This window comes from Typopeltis vanoorti, chromosome 23 (assembly GCF_054136105.1).
Source record: "Typopeltis vanoorti isolate ZY-2024b chromosome 23, IOZ_Tvanoo_1.0, whole genome shotgun sequence".
NCBI classification, from domain to species: Eukaryota; Metazoa; Arthropoda; class Arachnida; order Uropygi; family Thelyphonidae; genus Typopeltis; species Typopeltis vanoorti.
Window position 1 is genome coordinate 63,451,371 of NC_143571.1, and position 22,294 is coordinate 63,473,664.

Sequence of the window (22,294 nt, forward strand, 5' to 3'; positions counted from 1 at the left end):
CCACCTATATCTTGGTCTTCCTCTGGGTCGTTTTCCTGCTAACCTGGCAGAGAACACTTGTTTTGCTAATCTTTCCTCGTCCAATCTGTTTAAGTGACCCTACCACCTGATATTAGCTCTGCTAACGCATTCCTGGATGCTGACAATGTCAAGTTCTTTTCTATATCCTCGTTTTTAATATGATATTGCCATTGATACCATCTGTTCACAGCCCTAATCTTTCTCAGGACTCTCATATCTGCGGTCTCTAGTCTTTGGTCAAGTGGTTTACTTCTGACCCAGCTCTCAGATCCATAAGTTAAAACTGGTTTGAACACTGTCTTGTATGCAGCTAATTTAGTGTTCCGACTAATTTCTCTCTTATTCCATATGAATTTATTCAGTTGACTTCCTACCATACCAGCTTTGTTGATTCTGTTGTCTATTTCCATATTTAATTTACCATATTCACTAAAAATCGTGCCTAAGTAGCTGAAATGTTTTACTTGTTCCACAGGTGCTTCATTTACAACGCAGTTGACATTTTCAACGATTCTACCTATTTTCATTGTCTTTGTCTTTTCATTGCTGACCTTCATACCATATCTATTACAATAGTCATTCAATTTAGTCAGGGAATCTTGCAAACTTGTAGCGGATTTATTTAGAAGTATAACATCGTCCGCATAAAGCAAAGAGCTGACATTAACATCTCCAATTCTGATATCATGTTTAATACCACTTTCCTTCATAATGTGATCCATATAGATAATGAATAACAGAGGAGATACCGTACATCCTTGTCTCACACCAGATTTAACATTAAACCATCTTTCTGTACTTAGTTTGAGAATACTTAGTTCTCGAGTGATATATCTATGGGTTCTTTCTTATTCACCTTTCTTTATTAATTGTTTTAAAACATAAAATATGGTAACTACCTAAAGTACCTACTTAAGAATACTATCGGACTGTTGTCCGACATTGCTTCCTGGGTATGTTTTTTTTTTTTTTGAATTCTGTTTTTTTGTATTGCTAGCTATCAGTATAAAATCTATTATAAGGGTATTATTTATGAGTACAGCGCAATTGTGAAAGAAGTTTTCTTCATTAGCTTGTAAGGTTGTTAAGACTTTTGCTTAGAGAAAATTGAATGAAAATATATATGAAAGAAAAAAAAATTATATCTGCCAATGTTGTCATTAGTAAATACAAAAATGGCATTAGGTACCCATTTTGTTCTCATTTTTGGCAGTATATACACACCTTTTTCGTATCTAATATAACTAAACTGAGAGCCACTGAGATTACGAAATTGAATAATTTTGAAAAATTTACAAATCCTCCTCCCCGAAATTCCCAAGATTTAATCTTAGAGATATAATGTACAAACGTGATACCAATTAGTGATACAAAACATAAATCTAAAACAACATTCTTTCAGCGGTAAAGAATGTTACAAACACAGCGAGTTCGACTGTTGAATTTATTGATGTATGGCATTAGTGACGTAGTCGATAATATGCATCTCTCTAGTTAGAAAGATATGAGTTTACATTATATTAAGGATGAAATTGTCTGGGCCATTTCAAATAAGGATGATTAAGCTATTGATCAAGTTTAAACGAGGAATGCCATTCCCTCACCAAACTGAAGGTGTTTCTTGCAAAAAACGTTCTTGTCTGACAACCATCATTCACTATCACAACAACTTAACTTTGAGTCGTTTTTATGTACTGAGAACAGTTTATTTAATATCATTCGTAAAATACTTTAAACCTAAACTGAGATAATGAAACGAATCGTGGTAAAGATCATAAAAGTTTAAGTAATTTAATTTACATTCGACCCGAGTGGAATTATATTCTTTGGAAACATTCTGCGTAATTGTGTTCCTGAAAATAGTTCGATTTTAAATAAAGTTTATTAACATTCCAGAACTGAGGAACAAAACGAATCTAATAGATTTAGCATTTTGTGAAACGCACCTAATCATGCATTGTCAAGTGAAATATTCGTGTGGGGTAGGGGGGGGGGGAGGAACACCACTGTATTAATTTCTTCAAGGCACCAACGCAGCCAGTTACCAACGTTATTTGATATGAAGTTAATATGATATGTTATGGGATGTGCTGCTAACGGGTAGAGGGACATGCTTGCTTCTCATGATGATTTTGAAAGAAAAAAAAAATAATGTTCTTGAAGTGAAACAGTACCTCTAAAAGAAACAGACTTTTTGAATATTACTTGCTTTTAATATGCAACGATGAAGTCTGCAAAAGGAACAGGTCGCTTTCCATTTACAGATGCATTCCCGGTAACAAAACAGACTTTATAGGGAAAAGCACGCGACATCTACTAAAAGAGATAACATTTTTTTTTAAAAAAAAGGTGTTATTTGTTCTCATGATTAACATTCGAACCTCTCTCGTGAGTTTTTGAAAATCAGTGTACTTTGTCACTTTGACAAAATTTGATAACTATAACCCCCATAGTTTTCAAATACATAAATGCTCGCATATGCGTATATTTACAAGCTCTTTCTGAGTGAAAGAATGGATTAGCCTCTTGGCTTTCCCACCTACAATCTAAATATTCGAATCTTACTGTAGTACTGAATGTTTGTGAAAGTTTTTAGGCGAGCGATTTTTTATTTAATTTAATTAATTAATTTTTTTGGTCTCTTCTCTTCTATACATACCGGCCACTGAATTGGAAATCTGTACTTATGACCGTGTTGAACATCCTTTATCCCGAATTAGAGCACATGTGCAGTTTGGCATAGACTCCATAAGGTGTTGGATTGCATCTACGTCTACCACATACCAGGCGTTCACCAGAGTGCTTTAACTGGCTCATATTTGAGAAGAGAATTTGCTCCCGGATCTGTTTTTCTAACGTCCAATACATTCTCAATGCGGTTCAGATCAAGATTTTGCGGTGCCAAGGAAGATGGTGCAAGTTGCTGCCGTGCTCGCTGAACCACTACTGAAAAATGCTTGTGCGATGGACAGTAGCATTATCGTTCATGAAACAACCGTCACTTGCTGGATAAAAAGTCAACATTGCAGGATGGACTTGACAAACAACAATGTTCAGATATTTCTTGGATGATATCCGCCCTTCCAGCAATATCAGGAGACCCGTTCCATACCAACAGAACATGTCCCACACTATGGCATCACCTCCAGAACCTTGATTTGTGTTTACAACAAGGCAAGTCGGAATCGTTGCTTCATGGGGCTCTAGCCGAACTCTTTGCCTTGCCTACCGTTGGTACTGAACAAGAAGTACTACGACTCGTCGGACCACATGATTTTTTATTTTCCAGTCTTCCAGCGTCCAGTCACGGTGTTCCTGACATTACTGTAGACGAACTTTCCGGTTCTTCGCAGAAATCAGTGGTTTCAGTACAGGCATGCGATTATCAGTGCTAATCCTCTTCAATTCCTTGTGTACAGTTCGGAGAGATATGGTCAGAAACGACCTTCATTAAACGCTTCGATTAATTGGTGCCCACAGGAAGTTCTCTTTGTCCGTATAAGCCTTCCCAGACGACGGCGATCTCGTTCTTGACAGACTGTCTTAGGACTAAAGTTACGCTTTTTAAACAAGCAAGTGGGTTGTTTTCCTACTGATTAACCACTCAAGATATCTCACTTTTTGAAAAACAGTCAGCTCTGTTGCATATACGCTGTGTAAGTATTTTGCATATACGCTGTGTAAGTGTTATTTACGTATATTTGCATAGAGGTTTCTAATTCAGTGGCCAGTATGAGTAGATCAGCGTTTCTGGATTTCTCTCTCTACCTACCTATATATATATATATATATTCCCTAGCCTATCCAAGAGATTTATTCCGCCATCTCCCCGGCAAAAAACAGGAAATACATTCACCATAATTGTTGTTTTTCTTTAAGTCAGTATGTCCATTTTAGCACCCAAAGCAAATTCCTAGCTTAGGCTTTAACTACTCAACCAAAAATTATATTCTTCTTATCAGCTCTTCTGACATATGAAAGGATTTTGTTTATTTTTTTTCCCAAAATCAGTCCATGCACATCAATCTCAAATACAGATTTTTTTGAATCCGTTTATCTATATTTTTAAACGGATTTCGACAGATCGCCAATAAAAGAAATGTGACCATTACTGAAAACAAACAAACAACAACAAAAAAAAACTTCTGAGTTTTTATTATTATTATTACGTGACACCTCCAGGGAGTCCAAAGACTCATCGAGGAGAGGGTACCTACTCTACAACTCTCTGTCTCCATCACTCAGTTCACCAACTGCAACTACACCAACGACATCTACCGTCCGTCACCACCACTACTATTTTCACAATTACAAACATCCATGCCCATAGCGGGATTCGAATCCGCAGCCTTTTGGCTGGAGAGCGGATACGCTAACCATCGGCCAGCCAGGCCGTCAAAAAACGCGAGTCCGATAGGACTCGAACCTGCAGTCTTCTGATTCGAAGTCAGACGCGTTATCCATTAGGACCTCACCATTTTATTTTATTATGTAAGTTTCTCCTCCTACCCAGATAAGTTACATTATTATTTACTTTAATGTTGTTAAGATTCTGTTGCTACATCCAATGATTATACCGATATATATATATATATACACACACACACACCAGGTGTTCACTATATATATGAGAACTTGTTCGAACTAGTCACTAGTGTATGGCATATTGTCAAGAGATCTAAGAATTAAAAAAAAAAAAAAATCCTAAAAAAAAAATTCTGATTAAAACAGCACAATTTAATAATTTTAAAATATTCGAAAAATTCTTTTAAATCTTATATGTTGACTGGGAAAGCTACTGCTTTCAAAATATGGTAGTGAGGATGTGATAAATTGTTGAAGTTACAAATACAAAAGTAAAGAAATCTGGTAATCTTAAAGCAAAATAACGACTACGTATTTCTATCATTTTCTTTCCTTTTTACTTTTAAAATTGAGACGTGACGTAGCTAGGAGTCTGAATTTATGTGACCCTTTAGAAGAATGGGAAGAGGAGGAGAAAGATCTAAAGAACCCCGTTACCTAAGAATCTACAAAATATAAAATAATTTCTTACCTAAAATCATTTCATTGGAATGATTCAGTCATGCTGAGCGCCCTCTAGCCATTCTCTATTTGGCATAAATATTGCTAAATTATTAATCATAAAATTGTATCATTGGCACTTTCAGATTTTTCCAACTCAGATTACTCTCGGTGCTTTAAATGCTAAAGTTTTTATCTTGTTTAAGACAAAAATTTCAGCATGTATCGTATTGTAGAAGGCTTATTTGTTTAATTAAGCCTTCTACAATACGACACATCTGAATAATAAAATTATGATTAACTGTTGCTTTTAAATTTTTACAATGAATCAGTAGACAACATACATAAAGCCTTTTCGTTCCAATTCCAATTTTTGTGTAATCTATTCCTTTTATTACTCGACACGGCAATTTATCGGCCAGATAAGTTCCGATGGATAAATTGCCATGTTCCAAACTAGTTCATTTCGGTTTAACTGATAACGTGTCTCACTTCGTTAAGTGTGTCGGAATAGCCTAATAGCTGTTCCATTTTGGTTGTTGTATTTATATCAGCACGCGAGAACTCTTGAAGAGAGAAAAATTAATTTTTCGATTCCTTTTTCATTAGCGCTTTATTTTTTTTATTCGCCACACGCGCAATCCAACAAACGGCTAAATTAGCTTAATCCCAACTCATTTTTTTTAAATAAATTTCCTGAACAAGGGAAATTTAACAGGAAATTCTAGGATCAGTTTAGTTCATTCTTTTATGAAATCGCAACGAAACTGTTTTCCCATTGCATATTATACAATTTTAAATATCTCTGATATGGAAGAGAGATGAGGAAAAAAAAGGTATATAATAAAGTAAATTTATATGATATCGTATTATTACAATATCGTAATAATGGTTATTATAACGTAATAAAAAAAACTGCAATCCCTGTGGATTAATTCGCTTAAAAAAAAGTTTAAGACAAAATCCAACTGGCAATATATCTGATTAGTTGGAATTATGGACGACGCAAGTAAGTCTATCAGCGCAGAGTATTATGGCTATTACTGTGCATGAAAAGTACCACATCAGATTGATTGCAATTAACTGCATTTGGAGAAATGCTGAGGATTAATCGTAAGACTTAAGGATTCTCAGACTGCTCTGTTGCAGCATTTCACACTCATGTGACATTTAAATACAGTGATTAATATTAATTTCCAGTATAATAAGCATGAAAACTAAGCCGCTTCACTCCATCATCACTCACGAAGAGCATCTATGACAGCCGTCAGCATATATATCACTTAGGAAACAACTGTTGTCAGTGAGACCATTTAGTCGATTTGCGATCAACTGCGACACGAACTCTATGGAAGAAGCACTTGTGGCGAATAGCATGCTGGGATTTAACAGTTTTCTCCATGTCTTGGTCTACTTGAATGCGTTTGCGACGTGTATGTTATCTCCTGTGGCACAAATTAAATGAACTGCATTCATTAATGAATCAAGATCGTTTTTTAAGGATTTTCAATATCTGAAGATATGCAAAAAAGATTTGGTATCTGTGTGAAGTTGTACGTCACGTGGAGAGAGCTAAGAAAATGGCGGTGTCGCCACAGTGGCTGGTCAACACTGTGATCAGATTGTATGCACACAGACGAAGGACGGAGGGGTGGGTTGAGGGGGGCTACTCATATGAGAAAAATGACGCTCTACTCTCTTCTGACAGTCGTGAAGGACGGCCACTATTGGCATTGCTTATCAGTGCGTCTCACTCCTGGTGTGCTGGCCGCCTCACGCCGCTATGACCACATCTGTCTATACGGTGGCTCAGAGGCGCGCGCGCGCGCGACAGAGAAAGAGAACCTTCCAAGGCAACGAGGAAGCGTGAAAAACCAGGCAAAGGAGCGGAAGCTGTGTGTGTATGTGTGTGCATGTAAGAGAGAGAGAGAGAGAGAGAAATATAAAAAAAAAAGAGAGGGGAGAAATATATAAAAGAGAGAGAGAGCGTCTGACAGCCGACGTGCTGCATAACGATCTAAGTGCACGTGGGGAGGTCGGGGCAGTCTATAAGGCGAGCCGATTATGACGGATTATGATGTATACTAGTGTCGGTGGACGTACAACGGACCTACGTGACAGGCAGCTTTTTTATCGCTTCAGCTCGCCTTGTTAGGCATCATGCAAACGTATCAATTTTGGTGTCACCTGCGTGGCAAGGGCAACGCGCCCGGAAAGGTGTTCAAAGTCACGCAAGCTTGTACCGTGTGTGTCCGATGTTGGTTAAAAAAAAAAAAAAAAAAAATCCCAAACCATGGAGGCGGGGTAAGAGCGTGCTGTAGCTGACGGGAGATGTCTTGAGTAATACTCGTTATTCAAACCCCTATTTGCTACCATTTAACGCAATGCTGAAGTAGAAACCCAGTGACCTGCTGCAGTCAAAAGTCTACCAAATTTTCGAACAATCAAAGATAACTTTTGAGGAAATAGTTAAGGAATAGACAGTGAACTTTTACGACAATAAAAATCAACGAAATGGCAGCTAATACGTTCGGTATGACATCGGTAACACAGATAGGTTTGGGACCACGGCTTACAAGTATCAGTTAGCCAATACAACCTGTAATATACTTATACGAACTCTTTAATAATCTATGTTATACAAATACTAACAAGTTCGATGCTGGAAGTAGTTGAATCAGAGTAGAGATGAAATGTGTTATGATAAAGTACATTTTTTATTGAACTCAAAAGGAAAATGCAGATCAACAAGAATGTATTTATGAATTCTACTCTATAATACAACTGTAACTTGTTTAGTATTGATGCCATAAATCAAAATAGAATTTAGAACAATTAAAAAAAAAAAAAAACTATTTGCAACATGAGTTCACACATCAGTTACATAAAATTTTCCACCGTAGACAAACCGGTCGAATCATTATAGAAATAAAAGTTTGTAGATTTTCATAATTTGCAACTTAACAATATGATACCAGAATCAATAAATAAGTAGGTTAATGACCTAAGGAGATGAAATGGTTGTTAAATCTCATTATTTACCGTTCGTATCTCCATCTTTAATAGCAGACTGTATGTAACGCTACGGTGACATTTAGCAGCTAGACTCACAAAGTTACCTGGTTTCGCGTTATCAAAAATACTTGTATCCATATTATAATTCATTCTCCCTTTGATTTTAAAACATTGATAGCAATTACGTTAGTTGTTTTGCTGTAACAAACAGCTTTTGTATGTGCTAGAATAGACACGTACCTTTCATTTAAGATTTTTTTTGAAATTTGTAAAATTTACAGGATTTTGTTTTTAATTATTGAAAATTTTATTCGCTTAATTTTAAAAAGAACTTTGTAACATAATAATTCTCCATTACAGGAACAATTACCAACATAAAATCGTATAACAATTCTCCGTTTTTTGTAATCCTACTGCAACATTAATTCTAATATGAATGCGATACCAATATGATCAATATAACTCATCGCGTCATTAGAGAAAAAATATTTGTGCATGGTAAATAAAACATTGGGTGAAATTAATAATGGTGGCTTGTTTGGCCAAATGGATAGACGTCTTCGCCTTTTAACCTATAGGGTAGAAACAAGTATATATACTGCTTTGAGAATACTTGCAGATCAACAGCAGGATTGCTCTCGTATTTCTAGGAATCGGACAAATAACACCGTGAATTTTCACAGTATTATTTGCTTCCACCAATGAATCACTTTGAAGGTGAGTTAACTTGTTATAAGGAGGTGACAGGACTTTTCGCCACGAAATTCGGATTTTTCATTCTGAAAATAGCCAAACCAACCAGAAAAACTTATCGTTAGCAAACATAACACACCAGCCTCGTAGTTTTAGCCGAAATTCTAAACAATCCAACCGATATCTGTCGTCTTCCCCAACAGCCTAGCTCCCGACCCCTCAAATAAAGAAATGAACCCGTCTGATTTGTGTTAACCTATTGTACAGATTCGGGAAGAAGAAGAAAAAAAGAAAGAACTGGACATATATTCAGAACTTCATCCAAAGTTTTACAACAGGCAGTTCCATTATGGGTACAAACTTTACATTAAAATTAGCATTTGCGTGATATTTGATACAACAAGAACTTGATTTCTTTCCCCCCCGTGATGTCGGAACATAGCGCTAGCTTTATTATTCATCGTATACTATCAACGAGCTATAATTATGAATGAGTCTGAGAATAAAATTAAGTGAAAGAATGTACATAAATTAACGTATAAGGTACTTAACACTGTAGTATGCAGGTTTCCAAAAGCCATATACATAATAAACAGTTTTTTTTTTTCTACCTCTATGCTCAGATTAGATGGCCGATAACGCCATGATTGTCAGTTGGACGGCACTGAAAGGTATTTCCCACACACACACAACACGTAATGCAAAATAGCAAACAGCTGTGCTTGAGATTCGATTTTGAATAGCGGTAGTGCCACATTGTAACAAAGGGAGAATAAGTGCCAAGTACGTGCGTGCAAAATACAAATTTTCTTCTCTTTCCCCTGCCTTTTGTAATTGACCACCAACTTTTGTGAATGTTTTGTGTTATTCAAGGCCAAAACGTAAATAAATAAACGGTTCAGAATTTTTTTTTTTTCACTGCAAGCAAAAAGGAGACAAAATAAAAATATTAAAAAACCTTTTAGTTTATTTTCAACTTGTTTTTCAGATCGCCACATCAGAAGTCCACGGTTAGGACTAAATTATTATTTTTTAAAATCCTGTCCAAAACATCAGACTTTTCGGCTAGAGAAACTCGGATTTCTTCTCCCGAAAACACACAGGGTCACAGAATACATGCAATTGAAAAAGATGCGATAAGGAGAGCCTCCGTAGCCTCAGTCGGGATAGACGAGGTCCTTTGGTTGTAAAGACGTAGGCTTGGAATCCCGTCTAGGACACAAAAAATTTTATCAGGGTTTTTCAACTGGAGGTAAGTTAGCCTCATACGGGGTGGAAGAGTTTTCCCCTCCCGGAAACTCAGCATTTTCGTCACAGAACTAGGCAAACCAACCAGTAGAACACACACATACAATTTACAAACAAAAGAATACTTATAAGCAGCTAACCACCTTATCCTTGAATTACGGTTACGAAATCCAAGGATATTTGAAAGGTCGTGGGCGCTTAAGTGCCTGTTCGAACCTCTGATGATGATGCAGATAAGATCGAACGCCTAATAGCATTAAAATATGTTTTATATTATATTACTTTGTTAGAAACCTAGGCTGAGGGGTGCAAAGCTTTTCTTATCTATGGTAGGGAGGGAGAATTATAAGTTAATTTTAGGAAACTTTCATGTTCGAGATTATTAATAAATAACAGAGGTTCCTATATTTATCGGACGTGCCCCTGATTATCTTAATTTTCGCGACCATTTTCCTTTTAAAAATTATGAAACATTTTTATAATCAAAATTTCATATTTTATTAATAATCGAAATATTTTATAATGTAATTTATCATTAAACTTATAATAAAATCATAACAGAAAATTATTTTGATAGTTTTTTTGATAAAATTGTGCTAATATCTAATTTTAAAATGCAATTTCAAAAGAATTATATAGATATGTTTTTTAAAACTTTTTTAAATATTCAGCTGAAACTTCCTTCATTGTCTAGGGAAATGAATACAGCAATCCCTCGATTAGTGCCTAATGCATTCTTTAAAACAGGCGCGTTAATCGAAAACGCACTAATCGAATATAATAACCTATGGAAAAATGTATAATTCGTTCCTCGAATTTCGTTTTTGAACCTTAATTTTTTTATAAAATAATTAAGGTATGAATTTTATAAAAGAATTACGTATTTCTCAGGGCTAGTTAAAGGAAAACCATGAAGCTGAAAGACAATAAAACATATTAAGAATATAAATTTTATTATTCGACTTCTTAACAAAGAATTGAGTTAACGTAGTTTAGCGGGCATTTTGTTTCTTTTTTTCATACAACCGACGGTATGGCCCTATTGCCTCTTCTACTCTTCTGCAAATTTTACTGCTTCTCTATTCATCAGGGTCAGCCTCTAAGCATTGCTGCTTAAAAACTTCGATTGTACGAAAATATTTTCAAATTGTTTCTGTGAAATCTCTTTTGGCTGACTATCAGTGGTTCAATTTTCTTCATATTCTTCGGGATCCTCCCGCTGTGCATCTAAATTTAGCAGGTCGGAACCACTTAATTCTTCAGAATGAGATTTAATTAACTCTTGGACGTTATCACTGAAGGGGAGAAAGAAATGAAGGGCATACGAATTGGTCGCTAACACGTGAAATCACGTGCTTTATAGATAAAATTTCCCAACTGTTATACAAGCAAAATAGTTACCACTTTAAAAACTACAATGATCATAAAAGAGAAGTTAATTTTCCGGCGCGTAATAACAAACAACTCATCCCAGAAGACAGATTGATTACTCTATTATCGGAATGGATTCTCCTTTTTGTGACATACACAGAAGTGTCGAAGGTTCTCGAATTTGTGGGCGTACAATAGCAGACGACATAAATTTTGGCGGTAAAAATTTGGAACATAGTGTACATGGAATAGTGTAGTATGCCATTAAAAGTAACTTTGTGAAATGTTTTAAATCGATTATTTAAATCGTGAGTGATTTTGTAAAATAGTTAGCCATAAAAATGTATAGATAGAAAATTTTTAAAATCTGAAACATTTATTTTTAAGATGTATATAGGCGCACTAATCGAATTTGGGTATCGAAAAAAAAATGACGCACTAGTCGGGGGCGCATTAATCGAGGGATTACTATAGTTTAAACTATGTAAATGTTGAGGTGACCAGTTCAAAAAACTTCAAATTGTGCACCGCAGCTTGGGAACTTTTGAAATATACGGAGCATGACAATATTTTAACCTTCCCAAGCAATACCCAGGGTTGATATAGCGTGGTTGGTTTAGCACTGGGGTAAGATAACTGATGAGATCTGTTTATTATTGTTATTATTATTACGTGACACCTTCAAACAGTCCAAAGACTATCGCTGAATGGAATACTAGTAGACTACCGCCCAATGACGATGCCTTGGAGATACTCATAGCGAAATTTCTATATTAAACCATCGTTCAGCAACACATTAGGTAGAGGAGATATATTACCCACTCGGCCACAGAGGCTGACAATTTAATTTAAAATTAGAACGTTCGAATTTTTGTTAAACTATTCCTAAATTTATCTGATATTGGATTTTTGGAAGTTTTTTTTAAAATTTAATAAAATTTACTCCAGGAAGAATTAAATAAATTAAAAAAAGGTTGTGGTACTCCAGTAACTACCTAAGCAGACAAATGAAATGAACGCCACCCACTATTCGGCCAGACCGCAGTGCCCCAAAGACTAAGATCCCGACATAGTTTCCTGACAACTGTTGAACCACCTAAAAACCTCCCAGAGACAAGACTTCAACAATGGCTTGCACTGTATCCTGAAAATAATACTGGTATTCCAATAGCCGAACATCTTCCACGTGGTGCCCACTTGGAGCCTAGACAATTGTGAGTGTGGGACAACCCAATCCATGAAACACCTTCTTTCTTGCCCCTTTCTTCCATCACCTTGCACAAAAGAGGATCTTATATCCTGCACAGAAAGAGCAGTTGATTGTGAAAGATACTGGAGGAACATCTGACCATATTTATTGTATATAAGTTATGTACAGTTTTCTTTTTTTCATATTTAATTATTATTTCCCTGTATAATTCACCTACCAAATCTAAGCTGATCTCATTGTAATGTATCCTAATTTGTTGTAAATCATGTTGTACCACTTACTTACTACTGTACCACTTGTGTTTGGATACAAAATAAATATAAGTAACTACCTATAGCTCTAGGTAAGCGAGGATTTAATTGATCAAACTATAGTACTCGGTGATGGCAATTCCAAGCTTCTTCAATCCATTAACATCTCTAAATTTCTCTATCTTTCTCTCTCACACACACTTTTCTGAGATGCATAGCCCTTCGTACGCATACATTCTAACATAATAGACAATGGGATTCAACTTCAATCAAAGACTTTGTAAAGAAGCATCTTATCGATATACAGTACTATTTTACAATAAGGCAACTTGCGCAAAACCATGAGTATTCATAATTTCCCCTCCATTTGGATATGCTCATCCACAGTTTAAGAACTGATATAGAAAATAGGCTCTTGAACTGTTTCAACGATCTCCTAGTTTACGAGGTGGACAATTTGGTGGATCCGTAGGTGCAGCATAGAAACGCTAAAGAAATTTTACTATTTTCACTGCTTTTTTAAAAAAAAAAATATTTTTATTACTTTATTATTAGACATGCTAATGCTAAGAATGGAACTGGATGAATTTTGAAGCATAGTATAAAGAAAGGTCCAATACCTTCTTTTTTTAATTTAAGGCGGAGTTATACTTTTATGTAATAATACTTCCTTTTTGTAAAACTTCGAAACACTGCACTCCAGCATGCCACAGACATTACCTTTCATGCAGACTAACTTATATATATATAAACTTTACATTTCTACTTCGGTAAAGTTTTTCACTTGGTCTAATTTTTCGTCCTTCCTCAAAAGCACTCCAGTATCTTTTAAAGCAATAGCCGTCATTTGATATTTTGACATTTTGTAAACAGATTCAGGAGAAAGAGATGGGGGGGGGGCAAAGCATCTTTCACGAATTTTCTGACAAGGCACGTCGTTCTAAAACATCCCCCGAAATGTCACTAAATCTCCACCCTATTCGCTGGAGACATCTGAGTGCTCTCAGGTTATTCTTCCTTCCCGTCAAACAACAAACGTATCGGATTTCTTTTTCTTTTTTCTCCGACCTAAAACACAATGTCCACTCAAGATACCAATATACAGAGAAGTAAGGATATAGTTCACTAAAAACTGCTAAGACAAACGCCTATTTATCGCGATCGCATCAGTTTAATTCAAATCTCATGTCACAAGATGAAATCAATACGAAATCGTTCAATAACCTGGGGGAGATTAGTAACGATGATAGTGGCGAATGGGGTTAAAATAAATCTTTTGCTATTAAATCGATATACCGTATTGTCGTAAACATTATAGTTATCAATGAATCTTAACACGAATTGTCAATAATGATAATAACCAAAAATTCAAAATGCAATTCAAAATCTTTTAGGTTTTCCTTCTGAATCTTAAAAGGATTAAGAAAAGTTAAAGCATATTCCGCATCGGGACGGATCCAGAAGCAAAAAACGGTTATTTGCTTCGTTTAAGGCGTCGGTTTATTTATTCAAGTATTGTTATTTTTTTTTCATAAAGAATAGAAGATCAATTGAACTTTCATCCGAATCATTGTTGTATGATTTCTCAGATGAATTACCGAATTGGACCACACTGGTTTTAAAATGCACGGTAGCAACATGACGATCGTATATATGTAAACAAGTAAACCGTTATTCTAGAGCAACAAGGTAATATCTTTATTTAGGACAACTAGTATCATTAGGTCCTAACCATCATGAAGAAAAAGTGGGCCGCCAAAAGAAAAAGTCAATTAGAAGCAATTACTTAGAAAAAAATTTGTGTTTAGTAACTGTAATTATGTTCATTAGTTCACATATAAAAACAATATTGTCAGATATGACCTGTCTATAAAATTAAAATCTAAATTTTATGATATTTTTGGGTTACAAATTGTCGTTTATCGGCAATACTGTTGCTAAGGGGAGTCGACTGCAACTGAAGTATCCGTTAGTAATGACAAGTGACGAATGCTATTCCCAATAGATGGCGCCACCGAATAACGAAAAGGACGCGTGAGTGCGCACTTCCGATAATAGAGGGAGGTGGAGGGAGAAGGCAAGCATGGGGGGGGTGAAAGAAGGGGATTTTCATAGATATTCTCGATATTCGTGTTTATTTTAAGGAAAAATAAAACACAGTATAATACAAAGTTGAGTCTCTTGAAAAGCGATTTGTATACGAAAAAAACAACTTTAATTATAATTTACTTATTCCGATACGACAAGGCTTATCACGTGGTGCTTTTATTGCCTCTCTCTCTGCCATCTGGATAGTGAATAAGTATTCAAGAGACGAAAAGGCAATCTGCCATGTCTATTACTGATACTATTTCTGCTATTAAGGCAATTCAAATGATAGAGACAGGTAACACTACTAAACAAAAACTTAAGTTTATGAGAGTTTCGTGTTGTACTGTAAGGTAAAACTATCCCTGCTTTTTCGGTTAGAAGTCTTGCTCTACGGTTGATTCAGAACCAATACAATCTATATTAGTGTCCAGTAACAGTACAGCCCGACCAGGGTCTGAGAGACGTTGACACAGACCAGCAGTCGGAACCAATGTAGCAGAAGGCAGTAGGAAGCCATCAAAGCCTTGCAGCGCAACACTAATAGCCACTGCCGTTCGTCGAGCACAAGCTCTTCCGCCTTTCCAAGTCCGTGAGCTGGTCGTTCTGTCAGTGACCACGAGCCCTGACGGCGGCCATCTTGTCGGTAGTGATAGATGGGGGCGAGCTCGAGCCATCCACTTCTTTCATTTCTGTCTATTGAACACACACACACACACACACACACACACACACACACACACACACACACACACACACACACACACACACACACACACACACACACACACACACAAGAAAGAGCCAAATCTGTTTATCATCAATCTCCCTTCGGTTCCCTAGGCTCTGCAATGACCATGGGGAAGTTTTAAGGCACAAACGTTTCAACTTTTTCCTAGGTGGCAGTGCCGTATCCATCAGGTCGGGAAGAGTAATGCACAGAAGCCAGGAAAGGTGACATAGACAAACTGTCGGTCTCATTTACCAACCCGCTGCGAGACATTCGACCCTGCTAACAATTCGCTGCTCCAGCTATCATATATGAAAATATTCAGGGAAAAAAAAAGCTGGTTGACTTGCGAATAATTCAACTGATCTCCAATCTTTCCCTTTCCCGTATTATTCCTGACAGCGAGAAGCGAAACATTATAAAGAATCCAGACATAATGTGTGATTTATTATCCCATTAATCAGATCAAGGAATACCTTCTGCATAGATCATACTCCAAAAAAAGTGTCTTTATATTTTTCTTCCGATCTCTATCGGCAAGAAACATTTTTATCGGGCGTGAGAACGAAGGTTACTATTACACATGCGCAACAGAGCACTACTCTCCAGGTAAATTAATTAGAGGCGGCCTCCAGACAACATTTGCTGCGGTTAGTGGCATGTCCTCAGAGTCGTAATCTGTGTAATTACTGGTCGTCTGTCGCTCCAAGGAGCGCGGTAGTCTACGAGGGTGTGGATAGCGGAATTACGTCAACATTCAGGTTCGCGCGTTGACTCACTGAGATAAAAGGACACTCCTAAATTACTGCACAGGTATAAGTATGTACACTAAATTTCAATTACGAAAGGGTTAAGTATCGCGGATCCACTTTTCTCGCACTCATTATAAACGTTTCTGGTTATTCGATACTAATATTTGGCTAAGCTAGACTGTTTTAGGCACCGTGTGAGGCGTATCGGAGGAGATACTTCCTCCTAAAGTCTCCATTTAATATATATATATATATATATATATATATATATATATATAGATAGATAGATAGATCGGAGGAGATATACTTCCTCCTAAAGTCTCCATTTAAAATATATATAAATTGAACAGCCTATATTTATACCCACTGGGGGAGGTTCTGGGTCTACTACTCCCATGGTGACCCAGTCCATTGGGAGAGTGGACAATCACAAACATCTATGCCTACGCGGGATTCGAACCCGTAGCCTCTTAGCTGAAGAACGGATAAGCTAACCACTCGGCAACCAGGCATATATTGGTAATGTTGAATATAACACTATTATGATTACACTTTACGTTAAATAAAAACAGAGCATTATTTTAATATAATATAATATAGGATTACAAATTTCATTATGACCTCACTGTTAATCATGGAAATCTCATTACTGGAAAAGACGGGAAAAAATCTTTTGTCGAATTCTTTAAAAATTCCACCAAAGCCAACATTACCTACGACCAATCAATTCTTGATAAATGAATAATCGACTTAGAAATGTTTTTATCATAATATCAAATATTTATTAACAATTGTACGGGATTATTCTGTTAAGCTGAAATCCATAGCGATATTATGTAATCCAAATGTTAATCAAAACATCCATTTTTGTCTGGTCATCTCTTTGAGCCTGCAAATTTTGGTAATTTCTGTTGGAAATATTAGTTGATTTTAAAATAAGACAAGCAAAGTTATAATATTTTTCAGCAGTTATACTTGCCTTGGAATCTGCTTTTAAATAGGGAATATATTTCCTTATTACTGCAAACAAATGCACTGATTGTAAAGGTAATAATATATCAGAATTGCAAGTGTCAGATTCGAACATATTATAATAACAGAAATGAACTTAGGTTTTTTTTATTTTTTATGTTACTCTCACCCACGAAAGGTTATCTGCAAACCTATAATACACTTTGTACCGTGTGTGGCCAAGGATATATATTTTTTATATTTTTATCAATTATATCATTTTTTTTTGCTCTTTTGATTTATTTTTTACTTAGTCTGAAAACCCTGCTCTCGAGACCAAACATGGAACTCTTTCAAGCCACTTCAGGCCTCCCATAAGCGTAATACTGGTCTCACACTAGATGATGACATTCATCTCCCACCTAAGAGTTTACTCAGATTATATTCTCTGAGAAAGTATAATCAACTACAAATCTGCTATCTAATACATTTTTGTGAATTATTTTCTTATTATTCTTCAGTGTTCTATTTATGCCTCACTTTTCTCAATTTCGTATCAGCAAATCTGATCAACGAAAAATATTACGAAAAAGAAAAATTTTAACATTAAGATGCAGACCAATTCTGACGGACTAGAGGGCGCTGTTAGACTGATGGCGTTTTTCTCTGTATTATCAAATCAAGGCAGTGTATTAGGCTGTTTTCTCAGTTTCCTACCTAATTCCGGACAGGGTGAGTTGTAATGTAATTTAGAAGGCGAGAAAAAATGAGTTGATCAAAATGGTTAGTTGTCCATTTTCTTCAGAGGAAGAGACAGAGAGCCGTCTGTTTAGTGTAAAGACGGCCACCATGAAATGCTGGGGATGAGATTTGCACCTGCGACCAGCAAGAAAGATTCAGCGTTACAATCAAGTTAGGAACAAAGCAAAGCAGAGGTCCTGCCCACATGGTCGGTTCCTTTATTACATCAATATCGCCTTCCAGTAGCGGATATGAAGAACACCGATTTAAATCGCGCGTTTCCTCTAAAAAAAAAAAAGGACTGCGAGAAATGTGGCAAGAGGAAAAATATAATAACCGATACTATCTGAAAATGGTAACAAAAAAAAAAAGAAAAAAGAAAAAAAAAACGATAGAAAAGACTGTCTACACTGATCTAATATTAATAAAGAAATAAGCAGGAAAAACATTTAATGCTGCACAGTCTTTTGTACATACGTTGTGACAGCCACTGAAAAAAACAAAAACAAAAAAAAATTCTAAAATGTACCAGATCTTTCGAACACACTGCTGGAAAGGATTTTTTTTTTTTTTTTTTTTTTTTTAAAGCTAAAGTATGAAGAATAACTTTAATGATGTACTTAATTTATTCAAAATACCTAGGTTTAAACATACTTTCTCAACAAATCGAAGAGAAAGAGAATAAGAGTTCTGATATTACACATTTTTATGATAATAATGATAATAAATCTGAAAATGGAAACACGAAAACTTCAGTAGAATGTATATGTACGCGACCTAAGTAACTCTGAGAGTGTGATGATAATCAGTAGTGGATAAAAGTGTCTCCAAATATCACAAAAATTAGCTGCATTACTGGAATGCTAACACATTCCAGCAGGTATATACTGGTTTTCCTACCGCTGGATCCGTTACAGTTATATAGGCATATAATATAATACCTATGTAATTTTACTGGTTAGTAATGTAGTTTGAAATGGAAAACACTGGTCTGGAGTATACCGAGAAAGGTCTTAACCAGAAGACATATGACGAGCGATAGTCCTCTGGCAGAAAATAGCTGATCGGCCAAATGTAAAGGGACATGTCGACAGAGGCGTAGCTAGGGGGGCGGGGCACTTTGAACCTTTTTTGAACTTTTGTAGTTAATTCTAAAATACAGTCTCGAGAGCTCATTTCCAGATATTCTAATACTACTGCGAATTTTCCTCACAATTGCTGTAAGTGTTGCTAACTGTGAGAGGAGTTTTCTAAATTCAAATTACCTATGTTACTATGAAATAGACTTCGCCAATGTCATCCACGATTTTGCTAACAGAAAAGCAAGAAAAATAACATATCAGAATGTTGAAATTAAAGTTTTACTTCAAAAGTAAACATAGTGTTTTTTATTTCCCTATACGTCGTTTTGACTTTTTGTAATATTTTTGATATGTATTGAGAGGGACGACAAAAGCTTTAGCTACACCACTGCATGCCAAAACATACAATGAGTCGAATACTTTCACAGGTTAGAGTAGCGGTGGGCTACCTCAACAATTTTAGCTTTTGTCAGCTAAAAACAACTAGGGATACAGTAGGCACAGGATTTTGGTCTCCTGAAGAAGACAAAATTTTCCTCTTCTGACGAGTCCCAAATCCAGCTGTTTCCTGCTAATGCTAAGAACAAAGTATGGCTATAGCAACGTGAATATATGTTTCCATCGAACCAGTGATAGGACTGCAATGCCACTGCCTATGGAGACAGCGTTGCCAACCAGATGCATTTATACTTAGTTTATTCATCTGACAAAGTTATTTGAACATACGCCATTGACCTTCTCGGTAACCTGATCTCAATTCAACTGAATATTTGTGAAATGAGACAGGATGAGCTATTTGCAAATCCAGAAATCTGAATTCATTTCTGAGGCAACTGAGTGATGCACTAAAGTCTTCATTGGGTCATCACTGCTGTGGAATGCTTTCAGCACTTTGTGGAGTCTACATACCGACGAGTTGAGACTATTCTGAAGGCTAAAGAAAGTGCTACTCGCTTTTTAATAAGTTAGTTATTTACATTTGACGTCACTCCCGTGCCTCACAGTGTTTTGGGAGGGAGTGAAGCCTTCCGCTAGAAAAGTGATAGGGTAGCAGATGCCCTTTCCACATAGAGTTAATAGGCCAATCACAAACATCCATGCTCATGGCGGGATTCGAACCCGCAGCTTCTTGACTGGAGTCCTCTTGGGTATTTAAGTGGGCAGTGTGGCTGAGGTGGTATAGTTGCTGTTCATTGAAAATAAGCTCCGAGGCCAGTGTATTATGACTTGTAAGCTGCGTGAGCTGGCCAGTTTGCATGTTTTACTGGAAAGGAAAACATGCCGTCTTCGTATGAGATCAGCTAAGAGTGGCTTCAAAAAAGTGCATGTTTGGGGTTTTGGAACATGACTTTCTGGTTTATCTAGTCCTTCGTTTTATGGCGTTAGTAGTGAATGACAGATTCACAAGCTTTTGTTGGTGGAATGTATATAGGAAAAGAAAAAAAAGTAAATGTAAATTCGCAAGGATTAATTGGTGTCTTTTGTAAAAAAAAAAAAAAAAAAAAATTATAAAGTTTTGCATCGATTTGTAAAATGCATATTTTTATATGTAGAGAAGTTAAGTTGTTGTTTTGACCGACCAACATAACATACTAGTAATAGAAAGAACATTTTCCAATCATCTATCATCCACAAAGCTTGTGATTAATAGAACAGGAAGTGATATTTTAGAATTCAATCGAGATTGCTTTACAAAGAACATATACGTGAACTGAATATGGAAAGTAAGTTTTTGGATTTAATAAATCACATTATAGAAGTTAAGAACAGACTATATCAATATCTGCGACCACAGCATTAAGCTGATCATGAACTTTAATAGGGAAATTGAAATTAAATTAGCAAAAGAAAATTAACCACACGAATATTTTCAGAGAACAATGACCACAACTAAAAGTCACAAATTGTTTTAAAATATGGAACAGCAAAATTTCTTAGGAACAACGAAGATCCAAATTCCAAAAGCATACTTGAAAATATGCTCACGAAATTTGACAAATGAAGGTGCATTCGCATTTAAAGTATTCTTCAGAGAAGAGGTGCAACGCATCACGAGCTGGATGAAAGATGGAAAGGAATGATGCCGGATATACTTTACACTTTTATGTAAATAGTTTTTACTTTTTTATCCCTGTTTAATTCATTTTAATGAAAACTTTATAAAAGAATCTTTATTTAATCCATTACGTTAAAATAAACAATTTTAGAGGAAAAAAAAATCCTATTATATATTTTCCCGATTCGAACAAAAATTCTTAAGTTACCCCCCCCCCCCAGCAAAAAATAGATATCACTTTTCGCAATCAGCTAGCGAACTTATACTTATTCGACAAGTTTCGATTTGTTAGTCTGTATTATACGTCGATCTGTTTCGTTGTATTTTTATTTTTTGGCTTCATCAAGACACTGTACGAAAGAAAAAAAATAGTAAAGCATAAAAAGAGCTATTAAATTACATAGATGTGTTTCTTCTTTCTTCGCGATAATATTTTCCAAATTATGTTAAAAAATTACAATTTGATATATTAAATATCATGGGATATGCGTACTGAGTCTTGTAGCTTTAGTAGACAGCCCAAATCTTTTAGCTTTCAACGTTTTTAACATAGCATTCATAAGAAGTATGTAGTTTCATTCCTTGTTGTGATTCAAGGTGCTATGAGATAAAATCACCCGAAGATGTCTGAAATCTTATGAAGATGATCTTAGAGCAACTTGAAAATGTTAATCTAACATTTTTCAAATATCGAACGTATTAAAGTGTATATATATATATATATATATATATTTTTTTTTTTCCCTGTAAAAGTAAAGTTTAAAGTGTTCCAGGAACAAGATTTTCTCTTGCGATGTAAATACACATCAAGGCTTAGAGTTTGCCGCGCCCTTACCCAAGAAAAAGGATGATCATTTTTTAAAATATAATTTTGTTTTTGTGTATTCTCAATTACATCAAATAGCTAACAAAAAGTCCATATGATGAAGTTCCTTACACCATCTGCCATTTTGCTATATACCAACCAATACAAATGCATCAATTTATTGGGAAAAGGGTCCACAACCTATAAACTCTCCATTGCACAAGTTAATGGTGTGTAGATACAAGAACCATTTTA

General features: G+C 35.7%; 1 protein-coding gene across 1 annotated transcript in view; it reads right to left on the minus strand.

Annotated features, from left to right (window-relative positions):
• Window positions 1–2,889, minus strand: part of LOC150093910 (uncharacterized) — a 112,290-nt gene extending 109,401 nt beyond the window's left edge. Inside the window, 1 exon segment of the mRNA XM_090412918.1 lies at window positions 2,806–2,889. Within this exon segment, the coding sequence (XP_090269044.1) occupies window positions 2,806–2,889 (84 nt within the window).
• Between the last annotated feature and the right edge of the window lie 19,405 nt (window positions 2,890–22,294).